This window comes from Oncorhynchus kisutch, unplaced genomic scaffold (assembly GCF_002021735.2).
Source record: "Oncorhynchus kisutch isolate 150728-3 unplaced genomic scaffold, Okis_V2 Okis02a-Okis13b_hom, whole genome shotgun sequence".
NCBI classification, from domain to species: Eukaryota; Metazoa; Chordata; class Actinopteri; order Salmoniformes; family Salmonidae; genus Oncorhynchus; species Oncorhynchus kisutch.
The window spans coordinates 1,496,484-1,510,111 of record NW_022261979.1 but is presented as its reverse complement, the minus strand read 5'-3'; the positions used below and the strand labels follow the sequence as shown (position 1 = coordinate 1,510,111).

The following is a 13,628-nucleotide window of genomic DNA, read 5'->3' as shown; positions in this document are numbered from 1 at the left end:
TATGATAACAATAGCCTAATATATTCCATATGCTGTAAACTATTGTCTTTTAACAGTTTCACTCAATTTATTCTAATCAACCTAATAATTATGACACACCCCTCACTACTGTCATTGGTTGCACTAATTGCACTGTTTGTCTACAAAACCTGGTTCAAGCATTCATGGCATTAGTGTTTTACCGAGTAGATTACTGGGACTGTATTAGTATGGACTGTGCAACTGTTTGTTTTTATAGCTTACAGTTCATTCGCTGTTGGTCAGCACCTCTACACTAAATAATTGTCTTTGTGTGTACACCAGCTAATGCTTTTCATTAGTCATGACAATGCAACAGAGATACAGGTAAATCATTTAATTGTAATAATTTAATCAAAGAGGAAAGTCATTCCATAAACCCTGGTAGAAGGATGTGATTCAAAAACATCAGGCTACGCTTCCTACTTCATTTTTAAAGACCTTACAGTATCTTCATTATTTAAAAGTACAGTTGATTCCTGATAAGTGCGCATTGTATGCAAAGTGCAAAAAAACTCATTAGTGCATTGTAGCTCAATCGTCCCATTTCAAATACAGCCTGGATAGATACAGGTTATGTGCATGTTCCGGTTAGCTCTCACATATGACTGTCCAGACATTGGATTTATCAGGAGTTCACTGTACTTCACATTACTCCATCTTTTGTACATGTTTCTCATTCCTCCCCTTTAGCACCCATCTATACATGTACTATTCTCAAACAGGAAGTAGAGGATTGAAAGAACAAGCAGAAAACAGTACAGCAAGGGGCTGACAACACTGCCTCCTTGTGGACTATATGGAGCAGTACAGGCAGGGCAAGAGGCAGCTTTACGCTTCAGTAGGCTACATACTGGTTATATCTGGTAACATGGAGCAGTGCAGGCAGGGCGAGGGGGCAGCCTCCTTTTTCAAGTGTTAATGTCATGTCCACAAGTACAGTGAAATGCCGTTCTTGCTAGCCTCAAACCTAACAATGCAGTAATCAATATGTATCACTAAAAAACGGTTCATGCTTCTGTTGGCTACATACGGGTTGGTCAAACTTCTAACACATGGAAATATCAGTGGTTAACACAGGGTTGACTGAAAATAAGCTGTATTCTCTACTTACAAAACTAATTCTGAACTTTACTAAAGGCTTCTAATAAACCCTGATGCACCCTCAGAGAGCCTCCCATGCTGTTTACAACCCCACCATGTGCAGGTATGTTCCCTTCATTCAACCATGTTTTCTGGTGATGACCTCAGTCATCATTGGGCTTTGAGTTTCCTGTGGTTGTGGTGGCATGATCCATACTCACGACATCTGGTCTTGTTTGTAGAGTAAAGCCTACAGGGGGTGGGGGGCAGATAGAGAAGTAAATGAATGAGATCACATGTTTTGTTAACTGTCAGAAACCAAACCCCTGCTCATCCAGGTCAATAGATCACAGAAGTGCTCAGAATGATAAAAAGTTAAATGATCTAATAACGAGTGACTATAGGGCTATATCCCAAATGGTGCCCTATTCTCTAAAGTGCACTACTTTGGACCAGAGCCATATGGGAATAGGGTGCCATTTGGGACGTAGTCTAGAGTATTTCAGGGTCACTGACGATAGCTGAACTGTGTCCCACCCACCTCCTCTGGTAAAGGTAGAGGAGAAACAGAATCTCATCCCTGAAGCAGCCCAGCTGGTGGGATGGGTGTGTGCTGAAGACACAGGCAAAGGCATCGTTGACGAATGTATTGACTGCCTAAAGAGAAGGCACAAGAATGCTTAATTCTCACTCTGAATGCACCCCCAATGAAACCCTATTCCCTACATAGTGCACTACTTTTGACCAGGGCCCATAGGATGCACTATGGAATAGAGGGCCATTTGGGATGCATACACAGTGTCAATGTGAAGAAGAACAGACAACTTGATGACACTTTAGATGGACTTCAGGTAAGCAGCTGCTTATCGCTCCAACAACAACAATGAATTATACTATAAAACAGTTACTACTCACTTTATACATCAATACGTTCCATTGCAAATGGTCCACGGACTTCAACTGAAGAAGAACAAGAAGAAAGAAAGTAAAGTGAAGAGTTGCGTCAAAACAGAACATTTTACTCAGGGCTCATTATGCTCTAAATTAGGACAAAGTAAGACAAACCTTGAAGTTAATGAACAGCTGAGGAGCCATAGAGAGGAATCCAAAAGCATAAATCCCTGCAGGGGGAAGCCCAGTTTCAGTTGGAATTATTGATATTGCCCACTAATACAAGATATAGGATCTTAATTTGACCTTTATTGTCAAAGCAAAAATAATGCTGCAGCAACATGATTTGAATGTTTAGTCCATGTTGCTTGATTGGTGGTTAAGCTATTAGCTGGCCAAAAGTAGGCTATATGTAATGTGCAATAACGTTGCACATATAACCGTGTGTTAGTGTGGGTATTCAGCGAATTTATGTCAATCACAAAGCTTATCTGCATTTAGGCAGTACAGGAAAATTCTATGCAACAAAAGTGATCAAATTCAGATCCTACATCTGTAGTCGCTAATTTAAAAAAAAATGTATTGGCCATGAAAAAGTAGCCTTGTGAACCAGCCTGATCTCTCGGTAGGTCACATTCTCTTTCACTTCACAGTACAACAAATAGTGAGTGCATCGTTCAGTCTGCTTGACCAGGCTAGTGTTAAAGATCTATATAAAATATTGTATTTGTGTGATCAATTGATATTAAATTCTAAATATAACCCCCAAGGAGGGTTGATAGATTATGTGTAAACTTACCACTGACAAGGCTGTTGATTAACCATGAATAGTAGCTGTCAAAATAAAATTTGAATATTAGATACGTTGATGATCAATGTCCTCATCAAACCTATTTAGTTATATTTTAAATGTAATTAAACTCCAGACTTGTCTTACTTTTTATACCTCAGGTATACCAGAGAGAAGATGGCTCCACTAATAGACAGAGGGTACACTAAATAAGACAGGCATTTCATTGCCTAGAAAATGGAGAACTGCATTAGAAAATACTTGTCTGCTTGATTTATGGTATTAGTGTTAAGAGGAACCAAACACACCACTAATTCAGCACTTACCTGTGTGTCATGTTGTATAGTCTTTCTCTCTGACTCATCAAATTTACCAACCTGAAGACAACCAGTTTCAAGGAATAATCCTGAATGTATACTACTGTTTGTTTTTAAACACTAAAAGATACCTTTATTTCAATCAGTTTGTTCAATAACAGATTCTTAATTAAATCAACATATACTCATTGGCCCTCCATGCACACAACGTGAATAAACTATTTCTATATTTGTTTGTAATACTTACATGAACTATAGACCTAGAGGTTCTCCACTGTAGCTGTATTTTGGACACCTGTTTGACCTTCCATACCTATAGGTAGAGGGAGAAGAAGGAATTCATGAGACCTGGTATGGTAACACGGAACCTTCTGCCATCCCCAGCTATGGTTGGCAAACTAGCATTGATTATTTGCATTGATGTTCTAAATCCTTTCCAAACTGCTGATTCATACCTCAATTGTGGTTCCTATTCCAACAGGAATGAGACCTAGCAAGCTGCTTCGTTCCTCCAGCATTTTCAGGAGAATCACTATGGTGCTAAAGCATCTCCACAGCACTGGAACAGAACAGCATAGAGAAACAGATAGAGCTGGGTTAGTTCTGAGGTAGATGGGAGTAGATTAGTAGATTAGTGTGCTGCTGGAGGTAGTGTTTGTGGGCGGATGGTGGGTTTATCCAGAGGCCTGCCTTGGATAACTATCTGTAGTACTGATACCCAAATCTACACAAACACCATATATCTGTCCCAAATGGTACCCTATTCCCTATGTAGTGCACTACCATGGTCAAAAGTAGTGTACTATAGAGGGAATAGGGTGCAATTGGGAACGTATTTCAAGCCTGACACCCCATCTTCCCTAACTCAGTTAGGAAATTGGCATGAAAACTTGGATGCAGAAATAAGAACATGAAATGCATTATAATAAAGATGTATTTTACTCCTCCCTCACTCTCACCTGTTTTGCGAGACATGCCCACCATGTTTTTCTTCTTCTTCCAAAAGCTTATGTCATTTTTAAAGGCCAGGAATTCAAATATGAACTGAAAAATTAGACAAAGAAAACTGTAGATGGCTGACATGATTTGAAATGATCTTTGTGATAGAATTCATGAACTCTCATAGAAAAATCACTTACATGGAATGCGGTCACCAAGGTAGTTAATGCTAACAGGTACAAGTTGTTGTCCACAAGAACACCTTTGATTTCATCTATATTCACCTCAGTGAACCCTGTAATAAATGAAGCATAAAAAGTCATTTTACAAGAAGTTGACAAATGTATGTTGTTATCTCAGTAGTTTAAAAGGAGGGCTACAGTAATAAACTAACCAAAACGTTTCAGTGAAAACATTACATCCTGCATGTGGATCCAGAGACGGAATTGCCTCAGCGATAGGCCTTCGTAGGATATTGTAAGAGGTAGTTTGGTTGTGGAGCCGTTAATCTCCTACAAACACATGTTGTAAAAACAAGTATCCTCCAAGCCCTCTTTGTGAGGTATGTTTTAATGTTCTTGAAAGTATTATTTATAACTGTAATATAATTTACAAGAAGAGTAACATCTCACCATCATGTCCTTTACCCTGACGCTGAGTTCATCAATATGTAAAAGTGGGAGATATACCATCCTGTTCTCATCCTGAAATCTAAAACACAAGACAAAATATCTGAAATACAAAACATCAATATTTCTCACCATCTCTGTAGCTAGCTCTGCATAATGTGAGTGATGCTGTGCTATATAAGTGTACTGTAGGCCTTATAGTGCACACCCACTCCCCAAATAAACCCACTCACACAATACAAACATTTTATATGAGACTTACACTCTCATGTAGCGCCGGACATCACTTGGCAAGGTCCCTCTGTTGAAGGTGAAGTCCTCTGACATCATGTTTAGGGTTAGACGGGACCTCCAGTGAGAGATGGGTCTGTCTACTACTCGAGGAGCAGTGGCAGCATGTTTCTGACAAAATGCAAGACCAGGAGAAGCCATGAAGGAGATGATCAAATGGGTCAACCAGGGCAGTTACAGCTGATCTTTTGCCAGTCCAGACTGAAACATAGAGGAATCGTTTTGTTGTCTTACTTTGAGGACCTCTTTAGCAGAGCTGAGATTTTTTCGGGACATCATGTAGGTGCTGAGCTGGGCAACATGATGGACCTGCCGGTTATCCTGCAAGGGAGACACTCCAAACTTGTGTACATAAACCAATGTGTGCAGAGTCCCGTTGTTACGTGTTGCCAACGGCAGGGATACATTCACCACCCTTTAAATCAAGAAAAGCAATGGTGAGAGATATAGGCTTCTGTCCCAAATGACACCATAGTGTCTATATAGTGCACTACTTTAGACCAGGGACCATAGGGAATACAGTGTCATTTGGGATTCAACCCATAACCTTATCTTTATACTCAACTAAAAGTGACATGCTATTTTTACGCCACATGACTGCAGATTTAAATGGGACTTCGGCCTACCTTTCAAATTTAGAATGTATGTCAAAGTCATCTATCTTGATGATGAGGTTGAGTTCACTGTGGTCAGGCCTCAAACTGGAGAAAATGCTGAGCTGTTAAAATAAATGAGACTTCGCATTGATTCAATTCAATGTATCTTTATGGGCTCTGAAAGACACTTCTTGTGCACCATGGTCACTAATTAAATTGTGATGCATGAATTCTCTGACCAAATACAATAGCTAAAAATGATTAATTGCACTAAAAACCTACCCTAAATCTAGGGTTTCACTGCAGTATGTGTAAGATCAAGGCCACTATTTACCTGGAGACGGGGTCTTTCTGCAAGGTAGGAAGAAATGCAGTCTCCTTTACCTCTCTCACAAGGCTTGGTGTACACAAAGCCATAAATCACCCAGCAGGTGTGTGACATATACACGACGAACACTCCTAGTAATATCTTTGTCAGATAAGTCCTTTTGAATAGGTCCTTTGAACTCGTCGGCTTTGAATAGCACGAAGGGAACATACTGGTATGAAATGTAAAAATAAAAAACGACCAAACGAATGGTGGACATTGACAGCTAAAGCTATGAGTATAGGACCACAAAAGTGCGTCAATGATATCAGAAAATATACAATTTGTCAAATCAGGCGCATCATGCCGCTCGGCATCTTCTAACCCAGAACTGTATCCAGGCAGCACGCGGAGACGCCTATTCGGTGGTGGTGACGCTGCGCCTCCTCGGTCTACGTCACGTCAAATACTGGGTGACGAATGGGTGCCCACAGTGGTACCCACAATGTGAAAACACAGCCCTCAATGTGATGTATATTTTCAGCATAGGGAAATTACATTTCGTGGATAAATTGGAAAATGTTTAGGGTGTTTTGTTTCTTCCCGAACATTTACGGAAATCTCAAGTAAGGTTTTCTTTCGTTGAACAACTTCATTGGTTGAAATGGATTCATCCTCTCGAGTTCAGGGTCATACACGAGCACGTGTTACTGTAACACCAAAACACCCCGATGCCTGCCGGTTGTAGTTGCTCAGAGCCAGCTGTCCCTGTGTTTAGGAGGAATAACGTATCTTGGATTTAGCAATACCAGCTGCAAGCCTATTGTTATTTGTTATTTTACTCACATATGGCACTTTTTTGCGACTGTGCGACAGGTTGAGAAGTTCGTTCGGGAAGCATGAGCTAGTCTCCTGCTAGCAGCATAGAAGTTTGTTCGTTAACGTTAGCAGTTAGCTAACTTACTAGCTAGCGCCTTGTTTGCGTGCTAACTAGCTAAATAAAGGGGATACCTAGTTAGTTTTACAACTGCATGCATTCAACTGAAATGTGTCTTCTGAATTTAACCCAACCCCTCTGAATCAAAGAGGTGTGGAGGGCTGCCTTAATCGACATCTACGTCTTCGGCGCCCGGAAAACAGTGGGTTAACTGCCTTGCTCAGGGGCAGAACGACAGCTTTTTACCTTGTCAGCTCGGGGGTTTGATCCATCATTTTACCCGACTTTGGACTGAAACGGTTGTATGATTTTGCAGAACAAACCACTGTCTTTGTCCAGTGCTACGTAGCCAGCTGATAAGTTTACTAGCTACCTAGCCTACGTTAGTGATTCTGTTCCGGATGCAAGTGGAATAACCAGTAATGCAACTGATCAGCTGGCTAGACCAACAAAGTAGCTAAATAACTAAGGACACTTTGCTAAAATGCAGTGGTGGTGAACAAAGCAATGGAAGCTTGTTTCAAGTCGTTCACCATGGGTGGTCTTCGGAGATCTCTGGACATTAAATTCAGGGTCCTCGCCGGCTGTTTGACCTGCAGAACAGTGAGTTGTTCCAGATCACCTATAAAATGCCAACTCTCCAAGCATCAGCCGTTGACGAGGGGGAAAGCAACACTGTTGCGATCATGTCCGTCTGGTAGGCGATGTAACATTTTTACTGTTATGGCTAGACCTAGCTGCACAAGGCTACTTCCGCCTCCAGTAGTTGATTTAGAGGTGTTGGGGAGACTACATACATGTATTTGTTTAAGAGACATCTGGATACTGTGTATCAGGATTGTGTGGCCATTTACACAGGTGGTTCAAAAGATCCAACGACAGGATGTACTGGGTCAGCATTTGTAGTGCAGGGATGTGGGGTGGAAGTCAGGAAACGTATTACAGATCATCTGGCTGTGGAGCTGATGGCCATACTGTTCGCCTTCCAGTGGCTGGAGGAAGTCAAGCCAGACAGAGTAGTTATTTGCTCTGATTCATGTGCAGTGTTAATGAGTCTCCAGTCCTTTAGCTCATGTAGCAGACAATACCTGCTTTACAAAGTGCTACAAACCCATGGCAGGATTAGACAGATTAGTATACAGATAAGATTGACTTGGGTCCCAGCCCATGTAGCGGTGGAGGGGAACGAGGCAGTTGATGTAATGGTGAAACCAGCACTTAGTAGTGTTGATGTTGGCGTTTCAATGAGCCATGCAGTGGCAAGAAGCCTGATGTGGACAGTGAAGTTGCAGAGATGGCAGGAGCAGTGGAATAGAGATACTATGGGCTGGCATTTATTTCAAGTACAGAGGAAAGTTGGGGAGGACTCCAGGAAAGAACAGAAGAGAGGAGGCTATTTTTTACATGATTAAGGGTGGGACACAACCAGTTGAATATGTCCTTAAATGTGACAGGAAAGCATCCAACAGGAAAGTGTGGTTATTGCCAGGAAACAGAGACTGTGGAGCATGTATTGTTGCTACACTGTGGGCAGTATCAGAGGGAAAGAGAGAGGCTGAGATCTAATATGAGGGAGAAGGGGAAACAGGAAGTTAGTTTAGAGTATATTGAGTAGAACGTCATTAGATAAAGTCTCAAATATTTAATATTTTTTAAGAGCAACGGGGCTGGCAGGTAGGATTTAGTTTCTCCCCGTCTCTGGCCCACACTCCAGTACAGTAGGTCATGTACCATAACATTGGATGCCAACTGCTGATAAACCCCACCGAAAAGGAAGACCTAGCTGCAACACAAATGTTATTGTTGGCTAATGGATTATTAATGTTGTTTAATTGGCAGCATATTTAATTCGCCATAGAGGAACTGAGGCATCCCTCTCCAGTGTGGCTCCTGCTTTTGTTGTGGTAAGTGGCAAGTTTTAGCTGTGTCAATCATATCCAATTTAAAATTGTTATTCTAGTCTCTCCTGAATGTTATGTCTGTCCGCAGTATATCGGACATGATCAAATGTTTATCAACATTGACAATGCCAACATTCTATAAAAATAAAAAAGGTTGCTTCTGCAAAATGCAAGAAGAGAGAGAACCAATGTGTCAGTTCTTTGTGACTACCTATATTTTTCACCTGAGGGAGTGTGTGGAATGTATCTAGAAGTTCTACAGAAATATACTGGCAGTAGCTACAACTGTGCTCTTCTGTCATAGATGAAATTTGACGAAGATGGAAATGTAACCACATTTGGTAAGTATTGGAACACCTATTGTCCTCATTAGCTTGCCCATTATTTGCTTTTGTTTTGTTTTCTGTTCTCACAAGGACTACATCGGAATGAAATAGTTTATTGTACTTTGTTACTGACAAGGTATTTGCCCTTCCTATAAGTTTTGAGTGTGACTTCTGACCCCTGGTCTGATTCCTATCTCAGAGAAGAAGAAGATGGAGCTGTATCATGAGCTGAGTCTGCAGGCCAGAGACCTCAGGTTCCAACACCTCACCAGCATCACCGCTAGGAACAACAACATCATCATTCGCATGGAGGTAGCTACATATTGTTTTTGTTTCGTGTTACAGCGTTATGCTGAAGGTAGTTAGCTAAACTGCTGCATTTGTCACCTGTCGTGACAGCTAGCCTCAAATTATCCTCTAACTTTTAGAGAATCCTATGATTAAAAAAACAAAGAAAATCGCACACTAGAAAAGATAGGTGACCGAACTTGACTCGTTTTTGCACCTGAACCGAGTCTGTTCTTGTGTCTTCAGGCCTTGAAGGCAGTCGTGACCCCCAATAGCCTGTTGGTGTTGGATTTCCGAGGTCTGGGATTGGAGAGATGGCTGGTCCTGGAGTTGGCTCCACAGTTGAATGGGGATCATGGAGCTCTGGCCACTCATTCACTGCCATTTGAGTTCAGAGCCCTTGAAGCTATTCTGCAGCACAGGGTAAGACACACACTACGCAATCACTCATTTACTATTAATTTATCACAACAATTGTTCACACTTTATTTGGATAGTCCCATAGTATGACCATGAGTAGATCATCAATATCTGTTGATAAGCAACTGTTGCTACGGTAAGGGTTGAGTTCAGGGTTCGGATCAATCAATTACATTTATTAATTAAGCTCTTTTTACATCAGCAGATGTCACAAAGTGCTATATAGAAACCCAGCCTGAAACCACAAACAGCAAGCAATGCAGATGTAGAAGCACGATGGCTTGGAAAAACTCCCTAGAAAGGCAGGAACCTAGGAAGAAACCTAGAGAGGAACCAGCCTCTGAGGGGTGGCCAGTCCTCTTCTGGCTGTGCCGGGTGGAGATTAAAAGAGTACGTGACCATTAAGGGCAGATTGTTCTTCAAGATGTTCAAATGTTCATAGATGACCAGCAGGGTCAAATTATGATCAGTGGTTGAAGAGGGTGCAACAGGTCAGTACCTCAGGATAAGGGTTAGTGGATAGTTAGTTGATATGTTGTTGACAGTTATTGAACATCTACAAACCATCTACTTGGGACTATCCAAATAAAGTGTCACCTGGTATTTGTTTACGCATGTATGTGTCTGTTTGTTTTGTGTATAGGTAAACACCCTTCAGGCTCGACTGAATGAGGTTCACCCTGTCATCCTGGACATTCTAGAGTCTCTTGTGGATCCTAAACTACTCTCTGCAGATCGCAGCAAACTGCATATACTTCTTCAGAACAGCAAGAAGTGAGTGGAAAAGCAATGCCAGTCAGTCACATCATGATAAGGAGCGTTGCTGCTTTTGCATGTAACGTTTGTTTCATCTTATCAAGTCAGATCCTCTATTATGGGCATTGGACCAGTAACTGAAAGGTTTCTGGTTCGAATCCGTGCCGACTATGTGAAATATCTGTCAATGTGCCCTTGAGCGAGGCACTTAAACCTAATTGCTCCTGTAAATCACTCTGGATATGAGCATCAGCTAAATGACTTAAATGTATTGTAGGTGTAGAACAGATGAACACCTATGGTTATAGTTGGGCCAGGGCTATTGTATGGATCTAGAAATCCTGCACTAGAAGGCGTGGCTGGTTTAGCTCTGTGTAGTCAATCTCATTCCCTTTCTCCATCCTGATTCGGGAGACTTCCAATCGGGATTTTGGGGAAAGTTACCAGAATTTTTCAATCCTAACAGCCTGTCAGAGCTGGAGACAGACATCAAGGTCTTCAAGGACAGTCTGCTGAAGATCCTAGATGAAGAGGAGATGATCGAGGAGCTTTGTGTCACCAAGTGGACGGATCCACGTGTGTTGTAAGTGAAATTTCAATATGCAGATTTTGTAGGCACATGGTACTTCATGAGATTATTTGTGTTCATTGTACACGTTTTTCATTATGGTGGGAGTGAGCTGACAACGGGAGGGTTGCTGGCGTCAATACGTCAGGGGTCACCCTTGATATAAACCTCCTGAACTGCTCATTGGGCACAGCACTGTGGCTGCTCTGTGGTCCAGCCTTTTAAACACAGTCTGTGAGTGTGTCTGAGGGGTTGGTACAGCAGGAGACACATTTCTCTCGTATGGATGAATGTCTTTTTTTTTCTTAAGAGTTGTTGGATGAAGGCTTTATTGGTCTCTCTTGTTGTTGTGTGTGTCTCTGGAGGCAGTGAGGAGAGCAGTCTGGGCATTGATCATGCTGAGGAGATGGAGCTTCTCCTGGAGAACTACTTTATGCAGGCTGAGGAGCTGGGCAACACAACCAGGGAGCTCAAGGGCCTGATAGACGACTCCGAGAGTGTTATCTTCATCAACCTGGACAGGTACTGACGACTAAACCCCGTCTGCGTCCTTGTTTCCTAATATAGTGCAGTACGTTTGACCAGGGCCCATAGGCCTCAAAAGTAGTCCACTATGTAGGGAATAGGGCAGGGGTTCTCCAACCTTTTGGGCCCGGGGACCCCTTTTGTGATTGAAAATGCATCAGGGATCCCCTCATCAGAACAGAACTCAAGTGAGATAAAAACAAATGGCATACAAAACGTTTTTCTATGACTTCAGCAGTGCATGGCCAGACGAACCAAGTCTGGGGCCCTGGGAAGGAACATTTTTAAAGGCCAGTCTCTTGACATCAGTGAGAACATTTAGCAGTTTTCAAGCTAATATCCTGTAATTCTGCACATTTTGTCACGTGGCAGAGATTATTTTGTTGTTGCAGCTTTAAGAGACAAAACGTTGTAGTTTTAAAGCTTCAATGAGTTCCAAATGTATAGTTGGTGGAGTACTGTGTATATCAATATCCCTGTGAGCCTCCAAGGCCCACGTTGCCCAGGGTTAAAAACATACATTGTAGATGAATAATATTATATTTGATTGTATTACACACTAAACTTATTTCACAGATCCCTTGGCCAAAATGTGTTTAACCTGTTGTTAGTAATATTTAAGGGGGGCCGCCAGTTATGCATCTCTGGTATAGTGTAATAGCCATGCTGCGTCCATACAAAATATGCTGGCAGAATTATCTAGCTAGACAAAAATAAATCAGTTTAAGTGTATTGCTGATTTAACTGGCTTTTGGTAGACTTCATTTGTCCTGATGTTTTCTGTTCTAAGCTGCAGTTTATGCTATCAGGGGAACTAGCCGGTTTTTCCAACTGCTGAACATGGCATTTTCCTTTTCTCCTGTTGTTAATTGGCTTAACCAGCTCTCTGTTAGTCAGGCCTAGTTTGTCACCATCCCATTTCCGTCTGTCCCCATGGGCCATGGCCCACCCAGTCACCGGAACGTGATGATGCGTCTGAACCTGCAGCTCACCATGGGGACCTTCTCACTCTCCCTATTTGGCCTGATGGGCGTCGCCTTCGGGATGAACTTGGAATCCACGTTTGAGGAGGTTAATGATATGTGTTGATGATAAAGCTTTAATCTTAGAAATGACACATGAGACACTTTAACAATGAGTTTGTTAACCTGGCAACACATGCTCATTGTAAACTAGCCAGCTGCAGCAATGTAATATTGCTAAATGGCAGATGAACCTGAGGTGAAGGATGACTGGCTCAGTGTGTGGTCCATAGAGATATAACGCTAGATCGAACAGAGTTGTATCTATGGTGTCGTGTTTGTTCCCCCAGGACCCCAAGGTGTTCTGGCTGGTGACAGGCTTCATGTTCCTGGGTAGTGGACTAATCTGGAGGAGACTGCTCTCGTTCCTGGGTCGACACCTTGAGCCTACCATCCCCCCACAGGTAATTTAATAGTTAATTATTATTTATTTGGATAGAAATGTGTATCATCTAATATGTAATGTGTATAACTCACTAATGTTCAATACCAGCCCCTGTCTGACATCTAGACCATGCTTAAGCTCAGTGTTTTGTCTTGATCATTTCCATGACTTGTGTTGTTATAAAAAGCCTCTTTGTCCTCCCTAGATCCCAACAGTTTGGAAGAGAAATCAAATCAACTCAAAAGGAGGAGAGGTGAAGAGTGGACTAAGATGATAGTTCCTTGTTGCACCACCTCTCTGTTGAGGAATCTGAACTGTTTGACTGTTTTCATAATACAGTGAGATTTTCCACTCGTTTATTGCAGAGGAATGTTTTTTTTCTCTTCATAATCTCAATATCAGTTTTTTTGCAATTAGTTTAAGACTGTTGTAAGCAGTATTCATGTATTTATTAACATCCTGGATATATTGTTATAATGAAGAACACTGTATACCTCCATCTGTATTCAAGGATACTGCACCAATTCTTACGGTCCAAAAACATGGTCCAACTGTTCACCAAAACCACTGTTCAAATAGTTTTGACTGACTATACAGCTAATAAATAAAGACATTGAGTACTGAGCAGTCTCAAACTTT

At 41.7% G+C, this 13,628-nt stretch overlaps 2 protein-coding genes across 6 annotated transcripts; one reads left to right on the top strand and one right to left on the bottom strand.

Moving 5' to 3' along the window:
• Positions 1 to 349: 349 nt before the first annotated feature.
• On the bottom strand, positions 350 to 6,500 carry LOC109900215 (cleft lip and palate transmembrane protein 1-like protein). Of its 3 annotated transcripts, XM_031811834.1 has the most exons (17): positions 5,889 to 6,500; positions 5,585 to 5,676; positions 5,193 to 5,373; positions 4,930 to 5,069; positions 4,671 to 4,749; positions 4,433 to 4,550; positions 4,239 to 4,333; positions 4,059 to 4,143; positions 3,555 to 3,658; positions 3,347 to 3,412; positions 3,109 to 3,159; positions 2,930 to 3,012; positions 2,792 to 2,826; positions 2,167 to 2,222; positions 2,017 to 2,061; positions 1,643 to 1,758; positions 350 to 1,351 (listed from the first exon to the last, which is right to left on the bottom strand). In XM_031811834.1, exons 1-17 carry the CDS (start codon positions 6,090 to 6,092, stop codon positions 1,273 to 1,275), a joined length of 1,629 nt encoding a protein of 542 aa, XP_031667694.1. In that variant the 5' UTR covers positions 6,093 to 6,500; the 3' UTR covers positions 350 to 1,272. The 3 variants fall into 3 exon arrangements, with proteins under 3 accessions (XP_031667694.1, XP_031667696.1, XP_031667695.1); XM_031811836.1 differs by lacking the exon at positions 1,643 to 1,758; XM_031811835.1 differs by lacking the exon at positions 3,109 to 3,159.
• A 53-nt stretch (positions 6,501 to 6,553) lies between these two features.
• On the top strand, positions 6,554 to 13,613 carry mrs2 (magnesium transporter MRS2). 3 transcript variants are annotated; one of them, XM_031811837.1, is made up of 11 exons: positions 6,554 to 7,495; positions 8,638 to 8,702; positions 9,004 to 9,040; positions 9,225 to 9,337; positions 9,560 to 9,736; positions 10,377 to 10,507; positions 10,956 to 11,072; positions 11,427 to 11,579; positions 12,536 to 12,653; positions 12,895 to 13,008; positions 13,195 to 13,613. In XM_031811837.1, exons 1-11 carry the CDS (start codon positions 7,306 to 7,308, stop codon positions 13,261 to 13,263), a joined length of 1,284 nt encoding a protein of 427 aa, XP_031667697.1. In that variant the 5' UTR covers positions 6,554 to 7,305; the 3' UTR covers positions 13,264 to 13,613. The 3 variants fall into 3 exon arrangements, 2 of the variants coding, with proteins under 2 accessions (XP_031667697.1, XP_031667698.1); XM_031811838.1 differs by having other exon boundaries at positions 6,606 to 7,401; XR_004206626.1 differs by lacking the exon at positions 12,536 to 12,653 and having other exon boundaries at positions 6,599 to 7,495.
• Positions 13,614 to 13,628: the final 15 nt, after the last annotated feature.